We start from the raw sequence: 16,821 nt of genomic DNA on the forward strand, positions 1-16,821 counted from the left end.
CTTATCTCACTTCCTTTCCCTCCATGGGGTTTGAGTAGCCATGGGAACAAATTTCGATCTTTCTTGAAAATAAAAGGGGTCCATCCTGGATTGGGGCAATTGTGCAGCTGGTCATGGGAACGAGGGACAAAAGCCTCTGAGCATTCTCCTCTTCCCTTTAGTTATAGGATGAAATTTGAGAACATAAGAATTTCTTGTCTGGCCTTGTTCCCTGGGCGACACCACGAGGTCCACAAGCTCCCTGTTCCGTGTGCTGCCGCCCTGAGCCACCCAGGCTGTGGCATCTTCCCTTGTCCCTCTAGGTCCCGTGAGCCACACTAGGCTTGACTGCCCTGATTCTGATGCTTTCCTTTGGTTCTCCTCTTTTTGCTCTCCATCAGGACCCAGATTCCAACTCAGGGCTTGTGATGTGGTCTCTTGGGGTCTCCTCACTGCTTCCCAACTGGAGGACCCTCTCCCTAGGTCTGAGGCCACCGAGTCCCCTCCTCAGACACCCTGACCGCCGGGCCATCAGTGCCCACTCTAGGAAGCCTCCTAGAGCTTGAACAGTGCATGGCGCCGGTGTTCCCAGTGAATGCTTCTTTGCTTGCTCATTGGATGCCCTGCGTGGATTGAGCCACGGATTTGAGTTACTGTTGGGGGACAGCCGAGATCACTGCTACAGAATCTCCTGAGTGGAAGCGCTGGCCACTTCATTAGAGATTGGTCTAAGCCCACCCACACAGTCAGGAGGGCCATCCCAGCTCTGTCTCTCCATGGGCTCACTTTCCTACTCCCCTTGGCTTATAGAACTTCCAGAACTCCTCCTTCCTAACAATCCTGTGAGGCAGAGCAAGCATCTGTTAATCTCATCTCCCAAAGTCTTTTCTGTGCCAGAGCTGCCTTCCACCTGGGAGGTTTGGGCTCTGGCCACTGCCCCAGGTGGCCTGAGACAAATGAGGTGATTTGTTCTAGGTTAAATAATGGCTAGACTTGACCCAAGATGTGATTGATGTCCAGGCAAATGGTCTTTCAGCTGCACTGTAGTTCCTCTCAAAGATGACTTCCTTCCTCTCTCCTTCCTTTTTCTTCCCTCCCTCCATCCCTTCTTTCTTCCTTCCCTTCTTTTTCCATCCTTCCTTCTCCCTTCTTCCCTTTCTTTTCTCTCATTTTGGCTCCCTTTCCCCCTCCTTCCTTTTCTTCCTCTTTTCCTCTCTCTATTTCCTTCCCTTCTCCCTCTTTTCCTTCTCCTTTCTTCCCTTCTTTTTTCTTTCCTCCTTACATTCCTTCCCCTTTCCTTTCTTCTCCCCTCTTCCCTTTCCTTTCATTTTGGCTCCCTCCCTCCCTCCCTCCCTCCTTTTCTTCCTCTCTCCATTTCCTTCCTCTCTCCCTCTTTTCCTTCCTCTCCTTCCTTTCTTACTTCCCTTCTTTTTTCTTTGCTTCTTACATTCCTTCCTCTTTCCTTCTCCCTTCTTCTCTTTCTTTCCTCTCATTTTGGCTCCTTTCCTCCCTCCCTCCTTTTCTTCCCCTCTTTTCCTCTCTCTATTTCCTTCCTCTCTCCCTCTTTTCCTTCCTTTCTTCCCTTTTTTCTTTCCTTTCTTCTCCCTTCTCTTCTCACTTTGGCTCCTTTCCTCCCTCCCTCCTTTTCTTCCTCTCTTTTCCTCTCTCTATTTCCTCCCTCCCTCCCTCTTTTCCTTCTCTCCCTTTTTCCTTTCTTCCTTCCCTTCTTTTTTCTTTCCTCCTTACATTCCTTCCTCTTTCCTTTCTTCTCCCTTCTCTTTCTTTCCTCTCATTTTGGCTCCTTTTCTCCCTTCCTCTTTTCCTTTCTTCTGTTCCCCCTCCTCCTCCACTGAAGCTGACAGACTTCTAAGCATGGTACAGCCAGAGATGTCTGAGGCATCACTGTAGATGTTGCTCCTAGGGCAGCAGCTGCTGGGCTCCACAGGTGGTGTGCAGTGAGGTCGGGGGACTGTTACTGCTTTTCTTTTCTTTTCAGATGCCCTGGACCCTGCGGCAATACAGGAAGCTTGGGTTCTTTGCTTGTTTATGTCACGCTTTGCCCAGACTTTCTGAGTTAAATAAAGCAGATCAGGTTTTACCAGAATGCACCTTTTGCAGTGTAGTGTATGGAACTGGTGAAGACCATTTCCTTTGAGGGTTCTGTTTGGAGTGAGAGGCCAAAGGAAGACAGCAATTGGACTCCTTGGAGAGGTTTAATCCTTATTTCCTTAACTGCTGCTGCATAGACTTTCTTCTTCATAACCCGAGGCAGCACCTTGGGGTGCTAGAGAGCCAGGAGGATGCATCAGAAAGCAGCGATGGCCTCAGGGTTGGTGTCAGTCCAGCTGCTTCGAGCTGTGTAGTGTTGGGTGTTTCCAGAGCCCGCTCCAAAGGGGGCCTGGAGGTGAGGAGCTGGAAATCATCCCAAGGACTTGAAAAACGTGGCTGTGGGGGAGCCAAGCTTAGCCAGCTAAGAAAGTGCTGGTCCTCCCAGGAGTCAGTGGCCATTGATCCGGGTGTTCTTTGGCCAAGTGCTTTGAGTAGAGAAGTCAGGGTGGGGGAAGTAAGATCTGCAGGGGGAGCAACGAACTTAGAGAGCGTATTGATGGTGGGGAAGTGAAACAGATCCTGGGAAAGCTAGATGGGAGCACTGAGAATGGATACAGTAGGCTCCGTGCACCATCTACTCTCCCCTCTCCATCTCCCACAATCCTGAGTTGGTTCAGAGGAAGCCTGAATGCCTGATCATATAGTCTGAAGAAAGGTATCATTTGGCTCTGGAATGGATCTGGTCCTACTTGGTTACTAGATCTGATTCTGGGAATTGGATCCCCAACTCCCGGTGTGGTGGGGATCATTTCTGGGGAGAGGATGTTGGAGTGTGGGCTCTTTGGAGGCAGGGCCTTCTTTGGGTCTCCCTGACACAAAGTACGAGTTTAATAAATGCTTCAGGTAAACTTCATTAGGATTCTTGCATGTAAAGTTCAGCCTTCACCAAAGAATGTTCCTCACTTGGCATTTAGGGATTTCCGTAGTAAAAAGAACATAAGACATTTCTTTGACCAATGAAGTCATAGAATATTCATCATTTTTCTATGGCAGAACCTCCTCGATTCTGTATCATATTTGCCGTCTTGGAAGTTGTTCTATCCCATGAGAAGGTCAACTTGGGATTTGCAAGGAGTTGTAAGGAAAAGAGAGACAGACAGATAGAGAGAAAAGAGATGCAAAAAGGAATAATATTAATGATAACAATAGGTATTGATTATCTTTAAATGTGCCACATACTGGCTGGGAGACCTCTTTGGTGTCTGGGCAACTCTATGATACTCTAGGTGCAGAGAAAATGCCACCCTGTGCAGAAGGAGCCTCCTTCTCGGAGAGTTGCCTAAACCAATGAAATCATAGCGCTAATTCCTATCCTGTTGATGAATGAGTGAATGAAAAAAATTGTTTCTGGGGCAGCTAGGTAGCTCAGTAGATAGAGAGCCAGGCCTGGAAACAGGAGGTTCTGGGTTCAAATGTGGCTTCACACACTTCCCAGCTCTTATCTCAGAAGTTAAGGATTTAAAAAGAAGTATTTATTAAGTACCTACTCTGTGCCCAGCACAGAGTTTTTAAACCTGTTTTAAAAACAGGTTTTTAAAAATCAACTTGTTATTCAGTCCCTTTGAAAGAAGGAGGAGGAGGAGGAGGAGGAGGCAGCATTTAAGAATAATATAATTTTAATGGCTTTATTACATGAATTCTGCCGAAGTATTATCTCAGGAAAACTATGGAAAATCACGAGAACTCCTATTTTTGTGCTGGGCTGTTGGCCTGGCTCTTTGGCTCTGCCTTGTCTAATATTTTTTGGCAATTTTTTGGAGGAAGACTTAGATGATCCAGTTATCAGATTTGTGGAAGACACGACGCTGGAAAGGATTCGATGGTTGAATAGGGAGCCGAGGAGTGAGAAGTTGCCATCGATGAATGCCAATGTGATGATCTCTAGTGAAGTAGAAAATGATCGTGCTGTTTGCCAGGACTCAAAGGGGTCTTGGCAACTTGAAAGGATGAGCTGAATTTATTTAGTAAAAAATGTAATTGGGATCCATCTAAAGTCTTATATTTTGTTCCAAAAAATCCATCGGCAGCATAGCTTTGGAGAGATACAGCTAGACAATTGTTTATATGGGGGGGAAGGGGTGTCTAAAGAGGACAGCGGGCTCAGTCTAGGCCAGTAATGAGCCATGGAAGCTGACAAAATCAAGAGCCTCTTAATATATGTGAAGGACAGGGTATAGTGGAGTCCAAAGCCCAAAGGAAGGATTCAGAAACGATGGGTTCTCCTTTCCAGGAAGCCCGAGAGTAGAGGCTGGATGAACATTGTTCATGGGAAGTTTGGACTAAATCAGGGATGCTTAGGCTTTTGTGTGTCGTGGGCCCCCTCGGCAGTCAATACGGAAGCTAATTCTATTGAAATAATGACCAGAATACTTTGAAGCAGTAATCAGATGATTCATAAACACTTCGTTAAGAGGCCCTGGTCTACAATGATGTTTGCGGTTCCTTCTACCGGGCAGATTCTTAACAATAGAGTAATCTGATCTCTGGCTTCCCTAACAGAAATCTAGGGCTTCCTTTCCCTCAGCGAGGCGGCTGATTCCAGTGGCCTCTGCCCAGGGCGAGTCTTGTGTGGCCAGAACCGTCTCGGGGACTGTTCTGGGGTCAAACGAAGACTGCTCCCACTGTTACCAGCAGCAAGATGGCTGGCTGGCTTGGAACATGCTTCGGAGGAGTCCTCGAGGGTGCAGAGCTAGCACAAGAGAAGGACAAGGCCTTGAAACGTTTTTAGGCTTTCTTTGGGAAGAAATCAAGTCAGGCATGTCTTAAGCACTCAGTGAAAGAGAAGAAAAGACGTTGCTGTAGCATGGAAGGAAGCTGATAAACAATCCTTTGTTAAAGTTACCGAAAACTGAGACAGTTCTACTGTCGTGGTGGAGGACAGCACAGATGAATGAGGGATAACAACATTCTTAGGAAAGAAATATGGAACAATTTGAGGGCAGGAGGAGCCCTAACAATTGGGGAGATCAGGAAAGGCTTCCTGTAAGAAGTGCTGGTTGGTGAGCTGAGCCTGGAAACAGCCTAGGGAAGACTTCCAAGAGTCAGCAGGGGCCCAGGCTTGTCCAAAGGGGCAGGGATGCTCTTCTTCAAGGGGTCCTAAATCTGCCTTTCTGCTATCTCTGTTCATTTTTCCTAGTCCCGACAGTGGCCTTCAGGTACTTGACAGCTCCTGTCACGTTCCCTGCTAAGACGATCCAATCTTTCCTCATACGGCAGGACCTCAAGTCATCTCACTCTTTTCTTCTTTGAAACTTCTGGAGGCTTTCCAGCTTGTATAAGGTTCCCAGAACTGAATTCAGTGGAATTACCATTTCTCAGTGCAGCCTAGGAAAGATCTTGAGTTTTCCAAGCTGCCATGTTCAGCTCTATTCCATCAGAACTATTGAATTTTGTAAAATTACCTGAATAGGTAGTAGGGGTAGGCAATTGGGGTTAAGTGACTTGCCTAGGGTCATCCAGCTGGGAAATGTCTGAGGTCACATTTGAATTCAGGACCTCCCTTCTCCAGGCCTGGCTTTCCATCCACTAGGTCACCTAGATGCTCCTGCCCTCTAGTTCTAAGGGATTTGAGAAGTTTTAATATCTTTTGAAATATGATGTCATGGCTCTTTTTTAAAAAATCATGGCTTTCAGGTAGGTAGTCAAGTAATTTTTTTTCCTTGATCTGTTTTACAGTTCAAAAATACATTATATTTTCTTCTACTTAGTGCCTGCTCTGTGCCAAACACTTTACTAAACGTTTTTACGAATAATATCTCATTTTGTAATTTGATTATCTCATTGGCTTCTGTTTGGTCTACTCATGGACAAGGTTTTGTACCTCTTATGTCAAGCTGTTAATCCCTTTTCCAATCCCCCCCCCCCCACTACTTTTTACTTCTTTAAAAAATTTTTTTCCTCAAAAATTCTCTAGTAATTTATAGAAAAGATTTTAAATGTTTTTAAAAACTTGTTTTATCTCTTCCAGGAAGCTTAGTTGTTAGGGCCAAGCTGTATTTTTCTCTGAGGTACTTCTCTGTATTTGTGTTTTAAAAGTCCTTTGAGCATCCTATGGTAATTATAAAGACATCTTTTGTTTGCTCATTTTTCCACTCTTTGACTTTTGGACTTGATGATGTTAAGGCTGAACTCTGAGCACATCTGAAGGGAAGGTCTGGGCAGGTCCTGTGGCTTCTTTTTCAGGATCCTGAGTATGTGTTATTCCAGGATCTCAGGGACAATGCAAGCTTTCAGTACCCCTAAACGAAACTGATCCAGGGCAAAGTTTGCTCTGTGCACTGTTCAGTTGCCGATCTGAGTCTGAGTCTGGGCAGGAGTAGACGCTGCTGGACTCTGCCCCTATAAGCCAGCTGAGAAGCTCTGTGGGTTCAGTGGCAGAATTATAGGCTCCCTTTTGGTCTGGGACTCATGTCTTGGTTATTCCTCTATAGCCTGGGCTTGATGCTAGAAATGAGATTCTGGTTTGATTGTGGGATCTGAGCCAAATCACTGAGGTTTGCTTCTGTACTTCCTTTCCCAGACCTGAAATAAGTCCCCTTCTCATTCCAGTTTGAATCTGTGACCTCGAACTGGGGAGTGGGTGACAAAACTCAGTTCGTACCTGTCCCCACTGCTTTCTTCTCTAAATGTTCAAAAATGCTGTAATAATAGTTTGGAATACAGTACCATCATCAAAAGTCCCAAACTGGTCTTTGCTCCCAAAGGCAAACCCTTTAACACTAATACTCTCCCCAGTGGGTCTGTGTAGCTGTGAATCCTGATATGGCAATCTCAGAAGTTAGATCATCATTAATCCCAAGAACAGTGGAAAAAGACACCTTATGGGCCTAAATTGACTGAAGCATGAGACCATTAAGGACCTACCCACAAGATAGGGTTTAGATCTGAGCAGAAAAGGAGAAGGGCAGATGCTTGGTTAAAAAAAAGAATGTGCCATCCCTTGCTTCCTCCTGTTTTGTTGATATCACCCAATCAGGTTCAAGAACTTTGTTGTTTTTGAGTGTTGCGTTTAATTTTTCCGTGTCTCTCATCCTCTGTCTTCTCTTTCCACTCCCACTGCAGCTGCCTCAGTAATGTCCCCTCTCTTTTCCTCTAATCTCTTGTAATAATCTCCTGATTATTCTCCATTCTTCCAATATCTTCCTTCTCTATACCATTCCTCATATACTTCACAATTCTTCTTCTTCATGTGTCCATCTCTGTTATTTTGACCTTATGATCCAGGCTTGAAAACCTTCTATTTAGCTCCCTGTTTTTAATAGAATTAAAGGCAAATTGCTCTACCTTTCCAGTCTGATGTCAGGATCTTTCTTGTGACCCATTTCTGCCTCACCATTTTGTCTTTCTCTGCCCTTGTCCATGACACCCTCGTGCCTTTCCCATTTTGTGGTCTTATCTTTTTTCAAGGCTTAATCCAGATGCCTCCCTCCATAGTACCTTCTCTTACAGCTTTACTGAGTTATAGTTACTAGAACAGGAACACTTTATAGAGGCTGTCTGACAAACTAAGGAGTATTGGTTAGGGAGCTAGATAATCGTATGTAAGGAATCTTGTAAATCTTAGACTTACATTAAATCCAAAATACAATTATCATTATTGCTCAAGGTAATACTAATAAGTGGTGGAAGCATAACCAGAGTCTCGGTCTTCTCAATCTGAGCCAATTTTTGTCATGTGCTTCAAACCCTGAAGTCAGTATTATAGACCCCACTTATATTATGAATTTTGGTTTCTTTCAACACTTAAAAATGCTTTCTTTTTATTTTAGGATAAGAAGATATTTTCCATCTATGGACATTACCCGGTAATCCGTAATACTCTACGAAGAAAAGGATGGGTGGAGAAGAAATTCAGCTTTTTATCAAAGGTGGTGCCAAATGGTGAAGATGAATGTGAAGGTGACCCTGGTAGTGTATCAAATGATTGTATTATTATTGTTCGTGCAGTGGATAAAGAGCCGGGCCTGGAAACAGATCTGACCTTAGACACTTCTTAGCTGCATGACCTTGGGCAAGTCACTTAACTCTAATTGTCTAACCCTTACTGCTCTTCTACCTTGGAACTGATTGATATTTAGTATTGATTCTAAGACACAGAGTAAGGATTTTTTCAAAGGGAAAAAAAAAAGAATAGGGCAAAGTGGACTACAGAGTCTAATTCAAGATAATGAATTTGATCTTCAAGGTATCCTGGATATTAGAGTAGTGAGAACCTTGACTAGATTGTGACTAGGAAAGTATACACTTTTGATTGAAAGGAATAGGTTAAGTTTAAGGGGTCAGAGGCCAAAATAGTATTGGATATTGAGATAATATTCATGTAAAACAATCTAGGAATCAAACAGGGGAAAGAACATGATAGGAAAGCATTTGGGTGATCCTAGTGATTTGGTTTTCTTCACTCTTTTAGAAAATCATATTAACCACTGATTTATCTATTTTATGTTTTTTTCCCCCATGAAGCCAATTCCTAGTTTTATTTTAAAATTTAATGGTTTTCTTACGTTAAATTTTATTAATATCACCTTTAATTTTTAGTATTTCTAATTTGGTGTTTAATTGGGGATTTTTAATTTGTTCTTTTTCTAGTTTTTAAAAATTGTATACCCAATTTATTGATCTGTTTTTTCTTTATTTCATTGATGTAAGCATTTTCCTCTGATTACTGCTTTTGCAGCATCCCATGAGTTTTGGTACATTGTCTCATCATTCCTTTTAATAAAATTATTGTTTCTATGATTTGTTCCTTGGCCCATTCATTCTTTAAAATTAGGTTAGTTAGTCTCCAATTAATTTGTAACCATGGTCCTTTATCAAATATAATTTTTATTGCATTATGATCTAAAAGGATACATTTAATATTTCTATGAGGTTCTTATGCCTTAATATATGGTCAGTTTTTATAAAGGTGTCATGTGCTATTGAGTAAAAATGTATATTCCTTTCTATTCCCATTCAATTCTCTTTAGATGTCTTTTATATATAACTTATCTAAGATTTTATTCTCTTTGACTTCTTTGATTATATCTCTCTTTTTAAAATATTTTTGGTTAAATGTGTCAAGTTCTGAGAAAGGAAGGTTGAAGTCCTCCACTCTTGCATTTTTTTAAACCCTTACTTTCTGTCTTAGAATTAATACTAAGTATTGATTCCAAGACAGAAGAGCAGGAAGGGCTAGGCTTAGGGATAAGTAGCTTGCCTAGAGTCACACAGCTATGAAGGTCAGATTTGAATCCAGGATTTCTCATATTCAGATCTGACTCTCTGTCCACTGAACCATTTAGTTTCTCCTCCATATTATAGTTTTGCTCTCCATTTCTACCTAGAATTCATTTCTCTTTTCCTTTATAAATTTGGATGCCATACCATTTGGTAGATAGTATGTTTAGTACTTCATTATCTATGGTATGTTTTTTTTTAACATAATGAAGTTTCCCTGCTTACCTCTTTTAATTAAATATTTTAGTTTTAACTTTGTCTCCGATCATGATTCCTGCCCCTGCTTTTTTTTTAATCATCTTAAACATAATCAGTTCTACTCCAGCCCTTTATTTTTGCCCTTTGTGTGTCTCTTATTTTAAAATGTGTTTCTCAAAAACAACATATTGTCTGGTTCTGGTTTTTGATCCATTCTTATGGATGAATTCATCCCATTCATATTCAAAGTTTTACCTACTCATTGCATATTTCCCTCTCTTCTATTTTTCCTCCTGGTTCCTGTTTTCAGAGCTCTGCCTTGGGGTCTTTGACTTTTTGGTTATACTATGATTCAAGGCCAGGTGTGGTCACTCCTCTTATTGTTTACACCTTGGTTTATGGATGACTTCAAGTGATCTTTTTCCACCCTTGAGCCCTGACCAGGCACCACCAGCCTCCATTCTTTTAAGGCTGCAAGCATCAGTTCATCCTTCTGCCCTGAACTGCATCCAGGGACTCTGCTGTCCTTTGAGTGACCACAATCATCAGGGCTGTGCTCCTTTATACTGGCACTCACTGGCATGTGCTTACTCCTTCTCCCCACAGCTACAGCCTGGGATAACATCTGATCATTGTGCCCCAAGTCCGCACAATTTCCCCCTAATCAATCCCTGGTCCCCTACACAGTCTGTGGGATAGAAGCCTCTGAAGCCTCAGCTGCCCCAGGCCTGGCTCTTTGATGATGCAGTAGTATCTTGCTCAAGCCAGACCTACTACCCTGCAGTCTGATCTTCCCTAACATCTCCCTGAGTTGTCTTGGGATGCCATTCTAAAATTTCACTCCATCCCCCATGCATTAAGAATGCCAGAAAAACAAAACCCATTACCACTGTGTGTATGTATGTATGCATACGTGTACATATATGCACAAATACTGTCATACACAAAACAATTTCTCTACTAAAATAAAAGAAAGAAAAAATGGTCAGTCTGTACCCTTTGTCTATCAGTTCTCTATCTCGAGGTGGATAATGTGTTTCGTCACAAGTCCTTTGGAAGTGTGGTGGGTCATTGGCTGATCAGAGTCCATCGTCCTTACCAAATTGTCATTACTGCATAGTTTGGTCTGGTTCTTCTCACTTCTTTGCAGGTAGGAGGGAAGAGGAAGAATCAAGTACTAGCTATTTGGGTCTCTGCCAAAATTTAGATGTTTATGTATCTCTAGCTAATTCCTGGTTCTTATTTTTGAAGCAAAAATTGGGATATAGGAACTCTTTATGAAACAGAACCGAGTAGAGTACGTTTCAGTGTTTATTACTGGACAGGTTTGGGGAGAACAAATTCAACAGCAGAATTAAAAAAATTAAAATTCTGAGCCTCATTTTTGTCATCTGTAAAATGGGGATAATAATTTCTGTATGCCCTGTCTCACTGAATTCCAATAAAGAAGGTTCCTTGTGAACCTTATGTGATCTTGGAAGTGAGTTATTTTTATTTGTCTTTCTGAGACTCAGTTTTCTCATTTGCAAAAGGTGGATGAGATTATATATATTCCCTGCTCCCACCCCTGGCAGGAAAATACTTGGAAAATCTTAAAGATTCATACATTCACTCCATCCCCAATGCCAACAAGCAAGGGACAGGACAGATTGGAGGTAAGCAGAGTGTGGAGAGAAGTCACCAGAATGAAGGAGAGTTGGAATATTAAACTTGGACTTGAGAGGAAACTCAGGAAGTGGAGATAAGGAAGGAGAGCTTTGCAGGCAGGAGAGACAGATTATGAAAATGCCTGGAATTAAGAAGTGGAGTCTCTTCTCCAAAGAATAGCTAGGAGGGCGGTGCCATTGGCTTGAGGAGTACATGATGGGGAGTGAGATGAAGAAGCCTGGAAAGGTAGGAGGGGGCCATGTTAAGAGTTAACTTTTTAACTTTAAAAGGATTAAAGGCTGCAGAAAAAACAAGAATGAGGATTGAGAAAGGGCCATTAGAATGGGCAATTATAAGTTGATCATCAGTAACTTTGCTATTTTTAGCTTATTTTCTGGGTAGTTACTAGTTTACCAGATGGCCTGAGGAATGAGAGCTCTGAGAGTCCTCTCCCCTTGCTGATTCAATTGGCCCTTGAGATGCTGATTACTTAAAGACTTTCTTCAGGCTTGGGTGGAAACTTTTGGTCTCATGCTGAACTTGATCAAGTCAGGGGCTGATTAGATTCTAGCCTCAGCCTTAGGCTCAAGTTTTTGGTTTCACGGTGTTCTTTATTCAATCAGGCACATTATTGATTGTCCTGTCCTGTCCTGGAGCTCTGCCCTTAGTTTGGAGCAAAAAGATGGGGGGAGGGGCATGCCTCCCCTCCTGAGAACTGTGTCCAACCTCAAATTGTGGATTATGTTCTCATCCCAAACCCAGACTGGGATTCTTGACTTCACTCTGGGCCAGCATGGATCAGCCCCCTTCAGCCCAGATTGCCCTAGGCTGGGACTCTGGACTTCTCCACAGATTTGAAATTTCAAGGGGTGTGAGTTGGCTTGGACCACCATTTGCCCAACCTGGCTCTCAGGGTCTGAATGCTAGCTTGGGCATACATTCTGAACCTGTGACAACAGATGGGGATTGTTCTTTGCTCTTTACTCCCTGCGATAGCCTCCTGCTAGCTGTGCTTCTCTCTCCCTTCAGTTCTACAGATGGTCTCTGCCTACCTTTGGGGTTTTTCTTTTCTTGAAGGTGTTTCACTGTATCTCCTTGTTGGTTCTTTCACTCCTGTATTTGTTTTGGGGCAATATTTTAATCTTGGTTGGAGAGGATTTTTGTGGTGAAGCTGAGCTTCTGCTCTAGTTACTCCTCCATCTTGGCTCCCAATAACTTTGAAAAGAGCAGTTTTGGTGGAATGATGAAATTGGAAGCCAGGCATGCAGGAAGTCAATAAAAATAAATACAAAATTAAGAAGTTAATAAGACAGTGAGAAAGAGCAAATAAGTATCACAGTGGCTAGAATGCCAGGCCTGGAGTCAGGAGGACCTGGGTTCAAATCTCACCTCAGACACTTCCTAGCTATGTGACCTGACTCTAGGCAAGTCACGTAACCCCTATTGCCTAGCTCTTGCTTGCCTTTCTCTGTCTTAGAATTGATACTAAGATAGAAAGTTAGAGTTAAAAAGAAAGAGAGTGAGAAAGAGAGAGAGAAAGGGAGGGAGAAAGAGAGAGAGAGAGAAGAAAAAGGAAGGAAGGAAGGAAGGAAGGAGAGGAAGTGGAGGCACCTATTATAGATGATCTTTTGAAGGAATTTAGCCACAAAAGACAGAAGAAATATGGGGCAATAGCTAGATTAAATGGACCAAGCGAAGGGTTTTTGAAGATGGAGATGTGGACCCATTTGTAGGCATTAATAAAGCAGTGATAGAATAGTGATGCCAAATGGGACAGTCTGTTGGAGGAGATGAGATGGAATGAGATTATTTGTGTAGGTGGAGAGGTTGATCTTGGTAAAGAGTATGGCCATCTCACAATGTGAGATGGGGGAAGGAGGAAAGAAGGGCAGAAGACCCTTGAGTGATGGGAGATGAACAAGAGGGGAGAAGAGGGAGTTGCCTGGGAACTCTGAACTGCTCCTCTGCCTCCAGCCCGGTATCAGGTACAGCTTCCTGGTCCTCTAGTTGAGGAGCCTGAGACCCTGAGAAGGAGCTCTGGAGCTCTACGCTGCAATGAAACATGGGGGAATATCATGGTGTGGGGAGGAGTGTTATCCATGCTGGTGATTTCATTAATGTTCTCTCTCTCTCTCTCATAGAAAGTAAATATGTTGAAATTGAAGAAGAAAATGAGATGATCTTCCAGAAATCCAATAACATCCATGATGTGATGGTAGGATTACATAGATATATGGCTTGTATTGATCCCCATGTATCCTAATCATGTCTTTATCTTTCTCTACTACATTTCAGGATGTTTCAAATCTCTTTGGCACACATGCATAGCCTTATAATGGAGGCTTAGCTGCTTTTGTAAATGAGGGAGTGCCTGGCTGAGGTCCCACCCCGCTTGGAGGCCTGCGGGGGACTCCCATTTCAGTGCTTCCTGACCCCACTGGTCTTTGATCCAAATCGTTTAGTTGAATTAGAATTTGTACGTATTTTCTGCCAATTCCTAGGTGTGACAGCATCAGACTTGTGAGCACTGCCATATTCATACTATCCCAGCTTTATACTTTAATGGGAAGATTATACATCCCTACTGGGCTGCTTGGTTCATACATTATCTTCTCTGAAATTCCCGGCAGGCAGAGATCCAACTTGGGTACAATGAAAGTAGCCTTAGGATGAGGACGTCCAGTGTAAGAGTATCTTGCTGGGCATGCTGCCATGGTGGTTCTCCTCTGAGCCCAGAATCACTGGACAAGACCTCTGCCCCGGGCATACGCAGGTGACCAGGCTCACACTGGAAAGGATCTCCTTCTGGTGAAGCCTGAAATAAGAAAATAGAAAGAAGCCACTGGACTCCGCCATCTTAAACTCTTAATCGTATTGCAGAGGTTGGAGTTCAGCTGGGTGGCTCAGAGGGTTGAGAGCCTCCATCTGGCCCTGGGCAAGTCACTTGACCCCCATTGCCTAGCCCTTACCACTCTTCTGCCTTGGAACCAGTACCCAGAATTAATTCTAAGATGGTTTTTTTCCCCATCTTATTGCAGATGTCCTTATCTTGAGGCAGAGTGGTTCTGGCCCTCCTCTCCTCTGCCACCTTCCTCCAGCTCTAGCCCTCGGTGAGGAATGGCAGAGGGGAAATCCTCATCAATAAAATGAGGGCTCTCTCCTTTCTAACTTCCCTCCCAGTTCTAAAGCCTGATATGGGACCTCCCAATGGCCTCTGGACCCTTGTTTGAAGGGGATTGGGCGGTTTCACGCTGAAGCTTCATTCACCTTCATTCCTAGCCCCGAAAAGTGTTTAAAGGACGGTGGACTCTATTTATGTTTCTGACAGGGTATGCTAGATGACATAATGAAGAGAGAATGCCAAAAGCCAAAGGGCTTCCCTGTGTGGATGAGGCAGGGTTTGGGGCTCTGCCTTCTAATATCTGAGGCAGCGGTTCAGCCTTTCAGCCTCTCTAGCCCCAGAGCTTTTTTCCTCGCAGACAAAGTGCCGAGTACCATTTACTCAAGCGTCTCCCAGCATTTTTAGCAGTTTCTTCATCATCCCCCCTAAAAGAGGCCCAAGAAAGGCTCAGCCTGTTGCCCCGTCTCTCCATGCCCAGCCTCTAGCTCTCTTCCTCTTTGTGCTTTGGCTTTTGACCTTTGAAGACGTCTTTGCTGTTGATAAATAATTTTTTTGTGCCAGTCTAGGTTGGTAAAAACGGAAATCCCTTACTTTCTTTGGACTATAAAGAGGGATGTGGTGGATTACCACAATTTAAGCGGCGATCAGATGCTGAACCATTATGGAAAAACAGCCTCTTTTACCACCAAGGTGAGTTCTTCATGGCAGTCCATCAAAGGAAGAAGCGTTCGGCATGAAGCCCAAGCTTCCTGCTCTGCCCTCTTTCCCTCACTCTGTGTGGAGAAGCAGCCTGCCCTGGGATATGCCACCACAAGCCATTGTTGACCATCCTCGATTTGATCCTTATGTCCATGAGCAAAAGGAGTTTCCGGTTGCTTGCCACTTTGGCTCTGATGTCTGCTCAGTCCCGGGCCCTGGACTGAGCGCAAGCCTTCCTTCTTGGCTGAGAATGTTATACTTAAATGGTCCCCATCAGAATAGATCCTGGTCTAAATGGGTCAGCCCATATCCGGCTGCCTCAGGACCCTCTGGCTTGCCCCCTGGGCCCAGCTCCAGGGTTGGGGCTAAAGGGCGCCCTCTGTCCCCGGCATCACTGCTTCTCTCATCCCGGGACGGTCCCTGTGACTTATTATTCATATTTATAATATTAATAAATAATACTTATTATTTCCAGTTTGTAGCTACAGAAACTAAAACTAAGGCCGAGGACGCTGCTCTGGCCAGAAACAGTTTTCACTTGGCAGCCAGATGTCTGTGAGAACTCCTTCTAGGCTGATGTAGGGGAATTATGGAGTGGCAGGCAGACAGGCAAGCCGCAGAGTCAGTGTTCTCCTCCACAGAATGGGCACAACACGAGTCAATGACAGTAAACTGGGGCTACAGATGGGATTCACTGCCAGGGCTTTGGAGACCCCACAAGAGACCAGGGAAGAGGTCAGACCTCCCAGCAACCCCAGGGGGCGGGAAGAGCTTGGGCATGGCTCCATGGTTGGTGCCGGGGAGAGGAGAAGCGTGAGAGTGGACGATGCTCCCCCGTCAGAGGACAGAGCTCCACATCCTCCACCCTTCAGCCATGCTGAGTGCTCCCTCTCTGGGGGCCGAGCAAGGAGCTGAAAGGCTGTTTCCCAGCCCTGCCTTGTGCCTGGGGCTGTGGAGGAGGGCTAGCCCAGAGCAGCAGAGCTTTGGGGCTCTTCCCAGCAGGCTGCAGGGCACGCTGGGGCTAAGTGGGAGAGTGCCCAGAGGTGGTGCTGAGGATGATGGGAGAAAGCGGGCACGTGCTCTGGGGGGGACGACCAAAGAAACTCAACCCAAGGAGCCGGAAGGGCCCTTCCCCTTGGCTGGCCTGGCTCCGAGAACCACAAGTAAGGTTTCCACTTGGGCCTCCACGTCAGAAAACTCGAGTGAAAGCCCAACTGGCTGCTGGGGGGGGGGGGGGCCTCTTGCCTTGGTCCCCTCACAGTGGAGGGATCCTGGCTCAGTGGCTCCTCCCCAGGGAGGGAGTGGTGATCTCCGGGGGCGTGGTCCTCACCTCCCGGCTCTGACCTTTGCCCTCGCCCCTCCCTGTGGGACGCTCCCCCTGAGCTCTGGGAGGGTAGAGCCTTTGGCTCTGCAGCCCAGGGCCCGCCGTGGCCGCACTCGCTCATTCAGCGGCGCCAAGGATAACGTCCTCTTTCTTTTTCGAAGATTGGATTGTGCATGAACATGAGGAACCTGCCCTGGTACGTCCCAGCGAACCCGCACACGTTCTTCCCTCGCTGTTACGGCCTTTGCTCGGACGGTGAGAAACAGGAGTTCCTGGGTAAGCGCGTTCCGTTCCTAGCCGTAGTTTCGTGTTTTCCGGCCCGGGCCCTGCAGGGCGCCTTTGCGGCGCCCACGTGGCCTTTGTGGTTTGGCCATGGGATGGGCCATTGAAAGGAAGGGAATGAAAGGGCGCCTGAGAGACGGTAGTAAGAGGGGAAACGATGCAGCCATCTTTGGTTTTTACATGCTTTGACAAGAGCCGCAACACCGAGCGAGGGTTAATGATGGGTGACTCCTGCCCGGAGACG

General features: G+C 44.9%; 1 protein-coding gene across 16 annotated transcripts in view; it reads left to right on the top strand.

Annotated features, from left to right (window-relative positions):
• The window catches only part of TTLL8 (tubulin tyrosine ligase like 8), a 62,799-nt gene that overhangs the window by 8,802 nt on the left and 37,176 nt on the right, over positions 1 to 16,821 (top strand). For 13 of the 16 annotated variants that reach the window (XR_008911955.1, XM_056797577.1, XM_056797585.1 and 10 more), the window contains 4 exons: positions 7,857 to 7,995; positions 13,293 to 13,366; positions 14,834 to 14,962; positions 16,457 to 16,571. Coding sequence is in view for 15 of the 16 variants with exons in the window: in XM_056797577.1 (XP_056653555.1) it covers positions 7,857 to 7,995; positions 13,293 to 13,366; positions 14,834 to 14,962; positions 16,457 to 16,571 (457 nt within the window). In the remaining variant the exon portion in view is untranslated. Of the gene's footprint in view, positions 1 to 7,856; positions 7,996 to 13,292; positions 13,367 to 14,833; positions 14,963 to 16,456; positions 16,572 to 16,821 lie in introns of those variants that run through there. The other 3 variants (XM_007502808.2, XM_056797586.1, XM_056797588.1) reach the window with 2 other exon arrangements.

The sequence above is a fragment of the Monodelphis domestica genome, chromosome 5 (genome assembly GCF_027887165.1).
Source record: "Monodelphis domestica isolate mMonDom1 chromosome 5, mMonDom1.pri, whole genome shotgun sequence".
In the NCBI taxonomy this organism is placed as follows: Eukaryota; Metazoa; Chordata; class Mammalia; order Didelphimorphia; family Didelphidae; genus Monodelphis; species Monodelphis domestica.